This window comes from Mus musculus, chromosome 1, assembly GCF_000001635.26.
Source record: "Mus musculus strain C57BL/6J chromosome 1, GRCm38.p6 C57BL/6J".
In the NCBI taxonomy this organism is placed as follows: Eukaryota; Metazoa; Chordata; class Mammalia; order Rodentia; family Muridae; genus Mus; species Mus musculus.
In genome coordinates this window covers 158,950,797-158,967,502 of record NC_000067.6, presented here as the reverse complement: position 1 = coordinate 158,967,502, position 16,706 = coordinate 158,950,797, and the positions used below count along the sequence as shown (strand labels likewise).

The 16,706-nt window shown below is 45.7% G+C and overlaps 1 protein-coding gene across 2 annotated transcripts in view; it reads left to right on the top strand.

Moving 5' to 3' along the window:
* Positions 1–7,051: 7,051 nt before the first annotated feature.
* Positions 7,052–16,706, top strand: part of Pappa2 (pappalysin 2) — a 248,725-nt gene continuing 239,070 nt past the window's right edge. The window contains exons 1-3 of one of the 2 annotated variants that reach the window (XM_006496824.4): positions 7,052–7,374; positions 9,136–9,376; positions 9,722–10,986. In XM_006496824.4, the coding sequence (XP_006496887.1) occupies positions 10,065–10,986 (922 nt within the window). In that variant the 5' untranslated portion in view covers positions 7,052–7,374; positions 9,136–9,376; positions 9,722–10,064. Of the gene's footprint in view, positions 7,375–9,135; positions 9,377–9,721; positions 10,987–16,706 lie in introns of those variants that run through there. The other variant, NM_001085376.3, reaches the window with a different exon arrangement.

The following is a 16,706-nucleotide window of genomic DNA, read 5'->3' as shown; positions in this document are numbered from 1 at the left end:
GGATGTCCCTGGTCTAGAAAGTCAACAGGGACTATGGGGATGTCTAGGGGTGGTGTAGAACTGGTCAGGTCTCTTACTGCTTGCAGCACACTGGAGAGCAGGCCCTGTACCTCACCTGGGCAGCATACTAGAGTTGTCCCTGATGGAGGATATGCAGATGAGTCAGCCCCGGGTGTGAGAGCCAGAGAGCTGGCCCCACTAATTGTCTGCCCTGAGGTAGAGAGGACATTGGGGTGATGTGATGCCCTCCCACATACCCCTCACCAATAGTATTAGTAGAGAGAAGGCCTGGAGGTCATGAGAGCCAGCCCCAAGGGTGTGAGAGCACATATGCCCACACCTGGCTGCAGCACTTGGAAGAAGCTCTGTACCTTGACTGGGTAGCACAGTAGAGCTGGCTCTGGAGGCATGGGTGCAGGTGAGCCAGCCCTGAGGGCACGAGAGCAGAACAGCTGACCCTGCCTCCTGCCAGTGGCAGCATTGGGTAGCCTAGCCAGAGCAGTGCTTGGGAGCTCACTTTGGTGATGTCGATAAGGGAGAGTCAGCAGACTGAGCAGCTCAGCTACCACCCATGTCCAGGTCCAGGGCTTTGAGCTGGCCCACCCCAACATCTGCATCATCTGTGAATTCTTGAGGTGTGTGAAAGGGACAGTCCTTCCGATCCAAAGCTGGAGGATCTCTATGACACAGAGCAGCAACAGGTTAACCAGGAGGAGTGCTGGTGAGGATCCAATATTGATGGTGTCAAAGAAGTCAGAGACCTGGAACTGAACCAATTCAACTCATTGTGATGAACAGTTGCAAGTGAAGAAGTATAGATAGAAGGCTATACTGTGGGCCACGCTGTGACATACTAAGGCTTCCAAGAGGAGAAGTTTTTTGGCTTTGTGTTTTTGTGGTTTTTTTTTTTCATTTGTTTGTGTGATTTTTATTTTATGGAGGAGGTGGCAAGGGATGTGTTCGAGGGGACAAGGACATGCATAGGACCGGGAACATAATGTAAAATTCAAAAAGAATCAATATAAATGCTTTTTAAAAAAATCATTTAATTGTTTTTTTCAAAATAAAATTAAAAATAAAGCATAGATTTTTATGGTGGTCAGTAGATTATCAACTAGTAGCTGTTCTTAGTGTTAAAATCCAGCATTAGCTAACCAAGCAATAGGATTCTTTGTCCATCCTGTCTGATTTTATTCTTCTGAAATGAATGAGTCTGAATTTTTATTTTTATCAGGTGGCTTGTTTGATCTTTGTTGTAAATGGGTACACAATAGATCTTGTGAGCAAGGGTACTGAGAGCAGGAGCTCCTGGGGGTCCTCTGGAGGTACCTTGTGGTTGACAGACATGAAGCTTGCAACTGGCTATTGCTATCAGTTGGGACCACGTTTCTTAGAGCTATCAGGAGCTCATCCAGGAGAGGCCTAAGAATGATCTTTCCATCACTCCTGAGAAATCACTGACCGGTTCCTAGGAGGAATAATAGCTTGTTTTTGTCATGTTAGGAATGAAGTAGTAATTCATGTGTACTTACATGTATCCTAAAGAGGCAATGCAAAATGGTGATTGATGGTGAAGGCTCAGCTGGGCGGTTGTGGCTCATGCCTTTAATCCTAGCACTTTGGAGGCAGAGGCAGGCAGAGAGCTTTGTGAGTTCAAGGCCAGCCTGGTCTACAGAGTGAGTTCTAGGACAACTAGAGCCACACAGAGAAACCTTGTCTCAACAAACAAACAAACAAGCAAACAACTACCATCAACAACAACAACAACAACAAATCTAACCAAACAAACAAAAAAGTAAAGTGAAGTCTCCCAGGCTGTCTTCCAGGTAGATAGCTCAGTTGCTTTAAACTCGAGGGTCCAGGCTTTCCATTTGGAAGCAGGAACCATAGAGGAACAAGCCGTTTTCTCTAGGCACAACATGACAATTGCTATCACGGGACAGAGATTTCTGGAGCATCCCTGAAGTCATGGTAACAAATAGGTAAAGCAAAGTGACAGTTGGGTCTATGGTAGCAGCAGCAAGGAAACGTTTATCTTAATGAAAGTAACATTTAGTTTCAGTGCCAAATTAAGCATTTCTTCATAGAGGTGTGTGTGTGAGAGGGTCATTAAAACTTCACCTGGGATTCTAGCCTTGATGCTCTCCAGCCCCTAGCTGCATAAGTCTTGATGGGTGTTTATAGGAGGCAGGTAGAAGGTTCATGGAGATGGTATAATGTAACTGCTTTAGAGTCACCCATGCTGCTGCAACTAAACCCAGTGCATTCATTAGCTCAGCATGGTGGCCCTCGCTGGAACTGTTGCTGAACTGGAATGAGTAAATATTTGTTTACATCTCTCCAGGGAAAGTTACCAAACAACTATCTCAGCAGATAGTTCATAAATTCAGTGAGTTGTTATATATGTGGCATAGTATACCTATGATGATGTTACATTTAGCAAGTAGTATATTTATGCTCAGTAAATGTTGTTAATCTTCATCTGAAAATAGAGACGGCAACACCTACCTCACAGAAATATTGTAATGATTGAATTAATTTTCACAAACAAATACATACAGACACATACACACACATCATATCAATGCAAACAGTGCTTGATGGATTTTAGTTATAAACAGTAGCTTTCATTATTGTTAATACTAGTACCATATTTGTGAAATTATCAAAAATTTAAGTTGCGGTATAGTACCAAAATTTAAAAACAATTTCCTATTCTAGTATTTTAATATCAAATACTCTCATTTTGATATTTGATTTATTAAATATGGGACAATGGCATGTAGTTAAGCACTGAAACTCCTCACATGTTATCTCCATTTATGGCCATTACATTTTAATATATATTTTTATTTAAGGATCAAAATCAATGTTGTGGGTCCTTACTGCTAACATACCCTTAAGTCCCTGGAATATTTATAGGAACTGGGCATTGACCGACATATATATATGTATGTCATATCACACACACACACACACCACACACACACACACACACACACACACACACACACACACCACACACACACACACACACACACAGAGAGAGAGAGAGAGAGAGAGAGAGAGAGAGAGAACCTTAGAAAAATATTGCTTTAAAATATTTGAGTTAAAAAAGTCTATGGTCTTAGGTGTGATCTAGTAGGGGACTTACTGGTCTTGGCTCCAGTTTCTTAATACAGGTAGGTCAGAGCTCATTAATGTCCCCAAGGCTAGGCAGATAGATGACAGAGCAGCGCTACAGTCGTACAACAGTGCTCATTTGGAACTTGGTTAGTTTGTCTATTGAAACTCCAGGCTGAGGAAGCTGTGACTATAAGCCAGATATCTGTTTCATCTAGCCTGCTTGTACAGAGTCCCCATGGAGTACATGTCAGAATATTCGGAGGAGTTCAGGCAAAGTAGGGCCACTGAGCATGATTAAATCACACCCAGGTCTATCTTGGTCTTTGCCACCTGCAGGATGTCAAGAAAACATTGTTCTATCACCTGCTCCACTTTCCCTTCCGTTATTGGGGTGTAACTTAGATATATTAGCCTTTTTACAACAAATGCTTTGAGTTTTTAATAAACATGTAAACTCACTACTTTCAAGATAAAGAATAGCCCCAAGAACTCCAGTTGCTCTGTAGCCTTTGTATTCCTTTCTCCCCATCCCTCAACTCCCAGCAAGCACTTACCTGTTCTCTGTCTCCTGAGTCCTGCCTTTCAGAATCTTACAGTGTATATAGCCAGTCCATCAAGGCTGGCTTCTTTCTCCCAGCATAATATAGTTGAGAGTTTTTTTTTTTTTCCTCCTGGATGTGCTCTTATGGTCTTCGTCTCTTTTTTCCTCAGAGTCAGTCTTGATATATAAAGTGGGCATAAATTAGGCAGGGAGAAAGAATGCACACAAATGTGGTTAGGTGGAAAGGAAGACCAGTTTTCAATTATTATCATTCTTACTAGGCCATTGACCGTAGAGGATGAAAAAGACAGGCCGTTTCCATCACCAGTCCTGAAAAACCCTTGTTTGGTGAGCTGAGAAGGGTCCAGCATTACTTTTCGATTCTCTGTCACCTAGCAAACCCTACAAACTGGTTCTAACACTCGAATCTTACCAGAAATACATGCCCCAGGAAAGGTCTAGACCTCTGACATGCAGCCTCTGTCATACTACTTCCGGAGGGTACTGGGAAATTTAACGTATGTGTGGAGTTCCTTGATCTATTTGCATAAAGGCAATCTTCAAAACAAAATCAGTGGCAGAAATGATCACTTGTAAGGCATCGTATTGTGTGTGTGGGGGGGCAGCTAGGAGGTGGGGTTATTTAGCAATAGGGTATCACACAGTTTTACAAGAACACGGGGCTTCTCTTGGTCCAGAAGGCACAGGACGGGGAGTGAGATCTAGGTTTGCATTTCCTTCTGAGTGTGTGTCTCTGAACTGCAGGACGGTTTGACCTACAGAGATTCCCCAGGCACTTTTATCTGGAAGTGAAGCATGAGAGGCAGGAGCCAGTCTTTGATTTTCTTTTCTAGTCTCATGACACTTACCTGGCAGACCAGTGAGACAGGCAAAGACAAGGGCACAGACAGGGGAAAATAGCATGGGAGGTGGGTAGGGGCTTAAGAGAGCTGGGTGCTCCAGAGGACCCTGCTACTAAGTGTGTGGCTTTGCCTCACCTGTGAAAAAGAGGGGCTGTAGGTCACCCTAAAGGAAGCTCACACTGCCCTAGGAGGTGCCACTGAGTCTCAGCTCGGAGCACCCGAGCCAGAGGAACAGAAAGCAACAATTTCGAACCTTCTAGTGAAGTCTTTTCAGACTCTCTTCACTCTTTCCAGGACCAGCTGAATAGGATTCCAATAAACATATTGCCGAAATGTTTGTTTCCGGGTGTCATTTGAGTCTGCAAGTAGCTAAAACAGACCCGGCTCCTATATATAGACACTGCATTTGGTTGTGCTCTGGACGCTTTTATTACTACACTCTTTGGCAGGCTCCCAGCCTCAGATTTTGGAAGTAGGAAGTCAGAGAGGACCACTGACCATATTAAGGGTCTCTCCTACTCTCTGCCTTTGTTAATATTCTGGATGCCAGCATAGACCTGTTCCTCTTTCTGCTCAGAGCCTCCTAATATTAATGATGACACTGCTTATGGGAACAGAGAAGCCCCACCATACAGTGAATACAGCCAAAGTTCCCCCTGCCATCTGAAGGAAACAATTTGTGTCAAAATGAAGTATAGATGGCCACACACAGCCCAGTCTAGATAAGAGAATCCAGAATCCTTAGTGGGTAGAACAAAGAGAGGGATTTTAAAAAGGTGTTTTGTTTGCATTTCTTTTTCTTTCTTTCTTTCTTTTTTTTCCTTTTTTCTTTTTCTTTCTTCCTCTCTTTTCTTTTTTCTTTTTTGGGTGGGTGTTAGAATTTTTTATTCATGAATTTTCCAGGGGGATGGCATGCTAGGACAACAAAGGTAAGAGGAGGAGTGTGGGAGTGTGAGATGGGTATAGTAAAAGAGGAGAGACTGGCAGCAGGAGTGGGCAAGAAGGAATTCTTTACAGAGACAATGTGGGACTCCCGCTTTTAAAAATGTGCCCTGTCCCCGAGAGAGACAGTCTCTCCACCGTGTGCCCTTTGTTTTCTCAGCCCCATTTCTCAGTGACTTTCTTCACCTGCCTCTGTATTTTTGTTGTGTTTACCCAGTGTGTCTCTAACTGCCTTTCTGGTCTCCAGAGTTCTTGTATTTGCCACCCCTCCCCCTTCCCTCCTTCCCTGTTTCAATCTCTCCTCAGGTCTTCCCCACTTCTCTCTCCCAACCCTTCCTGCCCCCAGATTCATCTTTCCCAACCCTCCTGCCTTCCCTCTTCCATGTCAGCCTTTTCCCCTTCTCTCTCTCCTCCTCCTTCTCACCTTCCTGTCTTCCCCTGATTCTCCTCTCTCCCTCTTTCCCCTCTTTCCCTTGGTCCCCCCTCTGCCTTTCACCCTTTCTCCCCTCTCTCCTTCCCCATCTCCCCATCCCCTCTCCTTACTCCTCTCTCTTTCCTTTCTTCCTCTTTCCCTGCTCCCCCTCTGTGTCCTGGTCCTCCTTTATACAGCTCCAATTTCTTGCCTTCTAGATTTACCTGCAGACCAAGACACCGCTCCTCTTGCAAGGACTGTTTAAGAAATCCATACCCTCTCCTTTCATTCCTTGGGCATTTCAGAAATGATATTCCTCCCCCAACTACCCAGTCAAAATAAAATGAATTCAGCCAGCTCCTGCTGTGTGTCCTTAAATTCATTCCCTCTAGCTTTGCTGGTTTGAAAGCCTGTACCCTAGAAGGGGCCTCCTGCATTTGCTGGCAACTCTGCTTGAGCCTGATCGTCACAGATAGTGCTTTGGAGTGAAAAAAAAAAAGGGGGGAAAAACCCTCTCGTTGGAGATTTCAAAACAGATTCTACCAGCTTTCAAATCTGTGCACTTTGCGGAGTGGCAGGGTTTGAGGGAGAGGGGTTGAAGACTTGGGGTGTGGGTGTCCCTCATAAACAAATAAGCAACAGAATTTATATATGTATAAATTTGTGCTTTCCCTTGGCATGTTTGGTGTCTGTCTCCCTGGCACCAAGGGTGGGCGTTGTGTAAGTCTGACTTCGCTCACACTTTTGCTCCGGCTTGGGGTATGAGTGTCTGTGTGAGTGTGTGTGTGTGTGTGTGTGTGTGTGTGTGTGTGTGTGATGGAATTGAGGAGGGGGTTGCTGTGTTTTTGATCCGATTCACTTGACAGATTATTTGAATCCAGCCCACCTTGCCGCACATGTCAAACAGATGGGATCATTGTTAAAAGCCTGGAGAGCCGGGCTGAGCGGTGGGTAAGGCAGGGAGGGGGAGGCAGGAGGGGCACCGAGGGGAAGGAGGGGGCACTCTTCAGGAGCTTTGTCTTTTCACACATTAGAACTGACAGGAGACCTTCTTCTTTGTGGGTGGGTGGGGAGTGTTTGGGGGCATGGGGCTGGTGAGGGGGGTGGAAAGGGAGAGAGGTGGGGTGTTGGTGGGCAGGGTTATGATGTCACAGCCCAAGTTACAACAGGAGGAAAACACAGAAATGGTTCAACATTTTTTTTTTAAACTTTGGACTGCCAAGAGCTGAAGAGTGGTGTGCAAAGGAATGAAGGAGAGAGAGAGAGAGAGAGAGAGAGAGAGAGAGAGAGAGAGAGAGAGAGAGAGAGAGAGAGAGAAACTAAACTGGAAGCCTGAGTTTGGTGTTGCCTCTTGAAATCTTATGAATGGATTACTAGCAGCTGAGAGCCAGGAGAGTCCTATAGGGGATGCAAGATCACCCACACACTCAGGGGGAGAAAAGCAGGAGGAACCCTTTTCTGATGTCCTATCCCCCTTCCTGAAATGAATGGTAGGAGATGTTTTTCTGAGGGTCCTTGGGTGGCAAGGGGGTAAGGGGCAAGGGGAGGGGCTGACTTCTCTTCTTGCCTGAGTCTCTTTTTTCCCCTCTGAAGCTAAGCCATCTATCTCTTCCTAATATTCTCTCTCTCTCTCTCTCTCTCTCTCTCTCTCTCTCTCTCTCCCTCCCTCCCTTCCTCCCTCCCTCTCCCTCCCTCTTTCCTCTCTGGCTCCCTTCCTCCCTCCTCCTTTCCTCTGCTTTTCTGGCTTTCTCTACCCCCACCCCCAGTCTCAATTTCTATTCTTGATCTGCTTCAAGTGGGGAAAACTGAGTCAGAAAAGTGCATGGAGCTGGGGAAGTTATAAAAGAAAAGGGATAGTCAAGGACCTAAGGGTATCTGCTTAGCAGTGTCCACGTGCTTGAATTGAGAGCTTCTCTGGGGACTTGCTTTGAGGCTCTATTCCATGCTCCACGAAGAAATGGGGTGCATGTGGGATGGGTGGCACAGGACCCAACGTTTTAAAAGCAGTTGAGTCAGCTATCAACTGGAAGAAAGGAGTTCAGAGAGATAAGGAGACCCAGGGTGAAGGAAGGACCCTGATCTTACTCCAGAGCATGAGGGCTGTAGGAGTTAGATAGAAGCAGCAGAAGCAGTGATTTTAAAAGTGTAAGTGGTTTTTCTTAATCCTTGAAAGAAGGGCTCAATGCATATTTATACCTATTTTATACTACCTGTGGGCAAGCATACCTGCGTTCTCTGCATGTGTCCATGTGTTTGTCCAGGGTGTTCTGTATACATGCATGCTCCTGTAATGGATGAGAAGTCTTTAAGAAGGCTGGCGTCTTTCACCAAGGCAAACAATGCAGAGGTTAAACTCAGTGTTTCCTCCCCACATCTTCCCCATTCATTTCAGATCAGTCAAAGAATAGCTGCCTTGGGTTAGCTGTTCACTTGTGTAAATGACTTATTTTGAGTACCTCGTTTGTTTATTTGTTCACTCGGCATATGGTGACTTTTACTAACTTTAGACTGAGAAACTTCTAAGAGAAAAAGGATGTCTATATGCTAGGAGCACGCGGTGTTTCCAGTTAGTACTTCTCGTGGCAAGGTAATTGATTTCTCCTTTCCTTCAGTGTCCAAGAGGAAGTGAATTTATTGTTGTCCTTTTACATCTGAAATGATAGAGTAAAATAAAAAGGAGGAGAGGTGAATGGTCTCCAAAAGGCTAGCGAGTGTTTTTTGACCAGGTCCATTCAAAGTGTGTGGTTGTGTGGTTGTGTGTGTGTGTGTGTGTGTGTGTGTGTGTGTGTGAGAGAGAGAGAGAGAGAGAGAGAGAGAGAGAGAGAGAGAGAGAGAGAGAGAGAGAGAGAGAGAGAGGCTACACACAGAAAGACACGCTCCAAAACAGTATTGATTGTTTTATATTGATTGTGTAGGCTGCGGCTGCTGAGAGAGAAAGCCTGTGATGTTTACTGGGGAAACCAAGAGGAGCATCTGTCCCTTGTGCCTCAGAGGGGTGGGGGAAGGGGTGATCAGGGGAAAGGAGGGGGGACAGGGAGTAGGAGGAGTGGTGTACCAAACTTATTAGCTTTGACATCATCATTGTCTTTAAATAAAAAAAAGAAAAAACCCAAGGAGATAATTATAGGCAGAGAGAGAGAGAGAGAGAGAGAGAGAGAGAGAGAGAGAGAGAGAGAAAGCAGGAGAGATCAGAGGGAACAGGTCCCTTGATGTCTATGCTGTTCATATTGGTCTTTTTTATCCATCTTTAGGGACCCACCAGCCTCTCCAAAGGTGAAACCAAGGGCTCCCAGACTCATTTGATCAGGAGAGCAGCAGACTGGCAGCCAGAGAACTTTACAGAGACTTGCAGCATACCAACAAGTTGGACAGGAATTAAAACACTCTCTTCAATAGTCAACAACCCCGAGTGCCACGCTGCAGGAGTGCTCACCTATCCTGGCAGACTGGAAGCTGAATGGACACCTAGCTGAGGACCTCTGAGGAAAGAAGGTTAAGTACCTGTCTGGATCTTTGTGCCCCCAGATTATTGTTGCTATTTTATTTTATTTTATTTTATTTTATTTTATTTTATAGAATAAGCATCAAATTGTGTTTCAGCCTAAAAGGTTTTTGTTTTGTTTTGGTTTGGTTTTTGTTTTTGTTTTTTTCCCTAGCAATTTACTTTAAGTTGAGTGTATTGTGGGTGATGGGCTCTAAACAGAGACTCTAACTCCTAGGGAAAGGAAGAGGACACAGAAGAGATCAGTAGAGAATAAGGTTCTTTTGAGTGACCAGCTGGGGTGGTATGTATCTCAGAGAATTTGGCTTAAGTCACACACTCTCTTCTCTTATCAGTGAGGAGAGGAGTTACTGAAGGAAGAAAAGGAAACCTGAGGTCTCTGGGTGGAGATTCAAAGTAAGAACACTTAACTTCACTCTGAAGGACTGAAATCAAGAAGAGAGGTCACAGAAGAAGGCAAGAGAAGCCAAAAGTTACAGAAGCCACTGGGGTTGGCTGAATCCCCAGGACAGGTAGCCAGTAGAGGCATCCTTCTGGGGCCACTTGAGAAAGTTTGGCTTGGGAATCGATTTCCCCGGTGACTTCAATTCCATTGCTGGTTGTCTTTCCTTCTTCTCCTTATTCTTGTGTGGTACCAAGAAGCTGACTTTGGGTTCTAAGGAACAAGCTGAGGGAGATATGATGTGTTGGAAGGTCCTGAGAATAAGCCTGGTGGTCCTGACTGGGTGGGCACTCAGTACCACCAACTCAGAGCAGGGCTGGACACGCAAGAAATTCCTGGCCCAGAAGGAACACCTGAACCAAGTGCTGTTGGAAGGGGAACGCTGTTGGCTGGGGTATAAGGTTCGAAGACCCAGGACTGCTCCACAGCACCATCTCTTTGGGGTCTACCCAAGCCGCCTCGAAAACTACCCAAGGTCCTATCCTGTGGGGACACAGCAGCAAACCCTGTATGCAGAATGGAGTCAGCGAAGCCCAGAGAGACAGGCTCCGAGTGGTATTCCCCGAGACCTGACTGAAAACCCAGCAGGAGCAAGGAGAGAGTCTCAGCAGCCAGCTGCCCCGTGGGTAGGGGATGGTCCTATTGGGCAATCGCAGCTGCTGAGAAATGATGACACTTATCTTGGCGAGGGAGGATCTAAGGAGGCTCTAGGTGAGCCTGCGATTCAGGGAAGCTCAGAAATTGCTGTCTCCACCATTGCTACCTTCGCATATCAGAAGGGACCCACAGCAGAGACCCAGAGGAAGGGCCAGTCCAAGTCTAGGCTTCCTCGCCAAGTGCAGAAGAGGCAGGCAGAAGACATGACTGGAGACCCCCAGAATACCCCTCAAGGTTTCCAGCTTTGGCCTAAAGAGCCACTTAAGCATGGAGATAGTGACAGTCCATTGGAGGGCACCATCCAAAATGGTGGAGGGGCCTCTCTCCGGAGAGTAGAGACCTTTAACTCCCAAGGAGGATTGCCTGTACTGTATTTCACTGGGAAGAGGGAGCGGCTGTTGCTGCGTCCAGAAGTGCTGGCTGAGATTCCCCGGGAGGCGTTCACAGTGGAAGCCTGGGTGAGACCAGAGGGAGGACAGAGCAACCCAGCCATCATTGCAGGTAATGTCCTATCCTACTCCTGGGTTTTCTCAGGTCCCGAGGGGTGTGGTCGGCTCCATTTTTGTTGTGGGTACATAGAGAACAGACAGGGGGAACAGCCTAAAGGCAGGAAAGCCAAGAAGGCTTAGCCAGAGGGGCTGTGGGGGGGAGGGGTGGGGGTTATTTATCAGTGCAGAAGCAGTGTAGGCACCATCAAAGGGAAAATGACTCCTACACGAGGCTTCATTATCAATAGCGATTTCTCAGAGTTCTATACATTGTGCTTGTACTTTAGGAGACCTCCGTTAAGATCTTTTCCCTTTTTAAAGGGAACAGACTTGCACTCGTTGTCAAGGGGGGGGGGGTCACACTGCTTCTCATAGTCTAGCATGGCACCTCTGAAAAGCAGACGGCAGACCAAGGATGGTAGCAGTGAATAATGCCCAACTGGGTCCAAACAGCAAGGGAACAGGCTGCCACCGGAAACTAGGAAGACAGGTAGCACCCGTTCTATACCCTCGATCCCCTTTTCTTGACCTCAACAAATCTGCTGGAAAAGGTGGACACTTGCAGACCAGGATTCTGGCTTCTAGCTCTGGCTGTTGTTAGAAAGACCTAAATAGGAGAGCATGTTTAACACAGAGAACTCTATAAGGTTAATCAGAGGCATTTATTTGGGCTTGTTACCTGTGTTTATTTTGATTAACAGAGACACCTAGAATGACAAAAAGAAGAGCTACGTTTGGAGCCCTTGCTTTTCTTTTCCTATCTGGAGAGGTTGATGTCAGGCAAGGGTGAGGAAAGGATATTTCACCCCATGGGGTCTCCTTATTCATTTAGACACCCCACCAAAAAAGGAGTGGGGACAAATATACAGAAGAATGTCACAAGGAGACCAAGTTACTTTACGCATTAACTAAAAAACAATCAGAAAAAATAATGGTACCAATCTGGATTATCCACACACCCTTTCCTGTTTGTCAGTTCCATTACATTGTTGGAGAAACTGAGGCAATGAGCGACATGTCAGAGACTGGCTTGGGGGTGGGGAGAACAAAGTAGGTGTTCGTGAATCATTTGATATCTCCTCAACAAACAAACAAAAACCAAACCAACCAACCAACTAACCAACCAACCAGCCAACCAACCAATCACCCCTCCCCCCAAACCCAACACAAACCAAAACGACAACAAAATCCATTCAGGTTTCTGAGTGCCTCCAAATAAGTTGCAGACTAGGCAAAGAAATCTGGAGGGAAGGAGCCTCTTCCAGTGGGGTGTCGCTGGAACATCCTTGTGGACACTGTGTCTCCCCCTCTTTGGCTGTGATTTCTCGTTTGGAATCTGGGATTCCCAGACACTGAGCACTCTCCAGTCATGTGGCTTTGCTTTATTTTAGTTTTGGGTGGGAGAGGGCGTGAGAGAAGGGGCCAGGCTGTAAGCTAGATGGGGGCAGAGAAAGAGGAGAAGGAAACCCTTATTCTGGGGCCAAAATGGAAGAAATAATGAGATGATTATCTGATCGGAGTTGGCAGCTTCACAGTTTCCCCCAGATGACATCTCCGTGCTGCCTAGTCTGGCTTCCTAGTGCCCATCTGCTAGGGAGCCTGCGAGCTCTCAGTCTCGCTTGAGACCCACACAGATCTGCCTATGCTTCCTCCTGCAGTAGCAACATAGAGACCTGGGAACCGTTTCCTGGCTAGGCAGCCTAAGAGGACAATCCAACAGGAATGTATGTGGGAGATTATTGCTTGGGGTTATTAAAGTCCAATCCTGGAATACAGGAACATAGCACCTGACCTCGGTCATTTACCTCTCCAGTCCTCTGTCTCACCTCCCCATTGCAGTCTCCTATTCTTTGCTTCACCTCTGGCAACCTCATCCTCAGAGCTACATACCTCCCTGCCTTGCCTGTCACCAGCCACTGTCTCCATACTGCCACAGCACACATTCAGATCTTCCAGTGCCCATCAGAACCCTCCTCTCCTCTCGGAGCATGTAAAATTGGGCAGGAAATCATTTTTAGCAATTTACCTTCTAAGGTTTCTTTCCCTCAAATGCAAGTGGCTCCTGCAGTGTTCTGGGACTTCCCTTTTAGGTCTGCTTCTAAGAGGTGGAAAGCAGATGACGACCAAGCCTCTTCACACCCCCTGTTCTATCCTCTATCTTTCTTCAGACTTGCACTCAGCCCAAATTATCAAGGGAGGTTAAAAGCCCACAGGGGGCAGGGCCTCAATTTGTTGGGCTCAGCAAGTGGACTGTTTAGGATTGAGCATCCATGTCTACCCATTGTCTCTGCTGCTGGTATTTCCCTGGTGAAGAGCCTGGCTAAGGATCATGAGGTTACCAAAATCAAGCCGCCAGTAATAAGAGCCTCTACTTCGAGTGACTTGACTCTCTTTGCACAACTTTACAGTGCTCAACAATCCATCTTCCTTTCTTCTGCTGGCACGGCCTCTCAAGATGGTGTACATCAGTTCCTAGTATGGTGGGACTTGAGTTACACAGAGTAACAAGGTGGAGTCAAGTTGCTGGGAGTAACACACAAACCTGTAGCTGCACTTCTGTTGCCCCTCTGAGGGTGGGCCAAGACTTGGATCTCACTCTGCCAATAGATTTCAAACCTCAGGTTCCGCCTACTTAACTCGAATCAGCTTCCAAGTCCTCTACCTGCCATGCTTGGGGTAGTTTTTCCTCAGCAGAGACCTCAAACAATTTAGTCAATACCAGTCCTAGCAGAAGCCCCTACCCACAGCTATGGGACCTTAGGGAATAGTTTTAACACTGGACACTAGGTGGCAGTGTTGTCCCATGCACATGAGACAAGGGACGCCACAAAGTTGGGAATGTCTCTAGTTTCCTTGAGGGCTGTCCTGTCCCAGCCTCTGGGCTGTAATTTAATCACCTTCTCCCAAAATGTGTTGGTAGGCATCCCTCAGGGTCCACTTCATATGTCTTTTTCCTTTTTTGAAAGGCCTGTCTGGATAGCTAAAGCTGCTTGCTTTTTTTTTTTTTTTTTTTTTTTTTTTTTTTTTTTTTTTTTTTGAGTTGTGACTAACTTGTAGCTCTAGCAAGCATTGAAGAAAACAAAATCAGCTAGAATTACCCTCTCCCTGCACTCTAAGTTCCCGAATTCTTCTGAAACAAGTCAGACTCCAGAATGAGTTGCAAGAATGCTTTTTTATTGAGGATTGAGGGCAATGCAGGGTACACAAGCTTCAGGTGTGTGTGTGTGGTGGTGGTGGTGGGGTGGTTGGGGGGACTCTTCTGGTCATCCTCTGGGCTTTCTGAAAGGTAGAACACACTTTAAGTTGCCTGTTTCCCCAGAGTTGGAGCAGACTGGTGGCAACAGAGAGGAATGCTCCCTGGTGGGGTTCTTCACAAAGGTAGCCAGTCAAAGGTCTGACACTTTGAGGCTATGTGGCAAGCTAGGAGTAGCTTGAGGTCAGGATCCCATTAGGTTGGGTCATTAGAATTTAGTGTTTCAATAAGCCAACTTCTGTCCTGTTCTGGTGTGGACACTTTAAGGTCCAGTGCATAACCCTGAAAGCATTTGAGCCTTTTCTACCACTTCAACTTCCGTTCCTCCCCGTCAACCCCGGCATATACAAAAGAGGACATTTTAACAGGTTCCTCTGCACCCGTAATTGATTTCAAATGTTCCCTGAAGTCGCCCAGCTGAGTAACCACCTGCTCTGCAGGACACTGAGTCCTTAAATCCACGGTAAGCTGGAACCCAAGCCCAGAATTCTTCATCCAACAAATATTTATTGAGTGCCTTGCCATGCAAAGTGTGGCAAGTCATTGAGGGGAACACAAAGATGTCTGAGAAACTGTCCTTGACATGAAGGTGAGTTTGAGTCGGTCCTCTGAGTGTTCAAGCTTTACATGTCCCAGTGTAGAGTCTGGGGGAGGGGACCAGGACAGACAGACATGAACTCAAATCTTTCTCTCACACGTACTGAGACAACTGTCTCTGGCAATCTAGTCAGCTTTCTTTTTTCTGAGTTATGTTTATATCAAACCAAAAATTAAATGGAAAATATATATATGTGTATATATATACACATATATATACACACATACACACACACTCACACACACACATATGATTACATTACATATGAATGTATATGATTCTATTTGAAATAAAGTAGGAAAAAAAATCCCAAACAAAAGACAAATAAGGAGAGGTCCTATAGAGTAGTGTACCTAAAGTGCCCATCACAAAATTGGCCCTTGAGTCTTATTTACTTACCAGTGACATGAAAGGTATTTATCAGGAGATATTCAAACTAAATTAATTTCTAATTTAAATCTAACTTTTCCTTAGCAGAGATATTAACTTCAAATTCTTAGGACTTTACTCTGATGATTTATAAAATGGGAATGGCTATAAGTAGCTATTTATATTTCACAATATGGTCTCAAGATAAAAACTGTAGTCAAAAAAGCCCAAAGGGTCCATTTAGTGCATTAAACCGTTTCATCTGTTCTTTTTATTTGAGCGGCACTATTCCAAATCAGTTGGGCAATGGCGCTAAAACTTCTATGTTATTTTTCTAAGCTGTAAGCCCTGTTGAATATCTCTTGAAATTTGTGCTTACTTAATAGAAAAATGTACACTGTTACCTAGATTTTCCTGATAGCCCAAGTCTGCTGCCATCAGGGCATTGTTCAGAGTCTATTGCTAGCTTTTCTGTGTGAGTGACATCTATGGAATGAGGCTTCAGGGTGAAGAGCTCTGACCACAGGGAACACAGAGTTGTGCAGAACACACAATGGCATAGATGTAAAGAGACCTCGGTGTGGCCGCCTTGATCTCACAGACCTAGCCAGGCAAAGAGCTGCATCAGTATCGTTCCCTAGAGGCGGGGCTCCCTGTCCTGCTCTTTGGCTGCTTCCCTATACCCAGTGATGGTCAAATCAGAGTGTTTGTCCTTATCAGACCCTGAGGAATCACCCTGTTCCTCTCCACATCCCCCTCCTGGATCAGGACTCAAATATTCAGTGATGCTATAGTGACCCAGCTGGCGCAGAGCTGTTGGTATGAGGGCCCATGGTTGTCTCCTGGGGGTGGCCCTGCTGTTTCAGGCGAGAGGGAGATGCATGGATTGTTTGTGTGAAGGAAACACATACCTTATGCTTGTAATTTAGCTTCTTTGCATTGGAGTTTTCACTTTGAGGCTTGGTGGCTCAACACAGAAGCGATGTGAATGTTAGCTGGTCTGAGAGGTAAGTTTGATCTATCATGGTCACGTTTCCATAGCTCACTATTGTTCCCTCTTCCTTAGAGCCTCCCTATTGGTTCTCTCTCTCTCTCTCTCTCTCTCTCTCTCTCTCTTGTCTTCTATAGACTTTCTATAGACCTTCTTGTGTGCTTTTTTTGGATTGCACATTGCTTCTTGCCTTATTAGTTAGGCATGGCTCTTATTTCTATCAAGTCAACACCCCCTAGAAGTCCTATGAAGCTCCAACCCATATTTGTCATCCCCCCCCCACACACACCAAATAACTCCTCCTATAATGTTAGAATCTCATAATTCTACAAATTATGTTTGTAGAATAAACTAAAAATTTAGACTGCTGTATTCCCACTGGGGTGAGGGGGACTTTTTGTGAGGATCCAGGGCAATGGCTTTGAAACTATGCTGTTGCTGCCTACTGTGTGCCTGAAGAGCATCCGAGGGAAACTGTTGCTCACAAGGTTGCCCACCTGCCTTCCCTAGGAGCACCCTTTC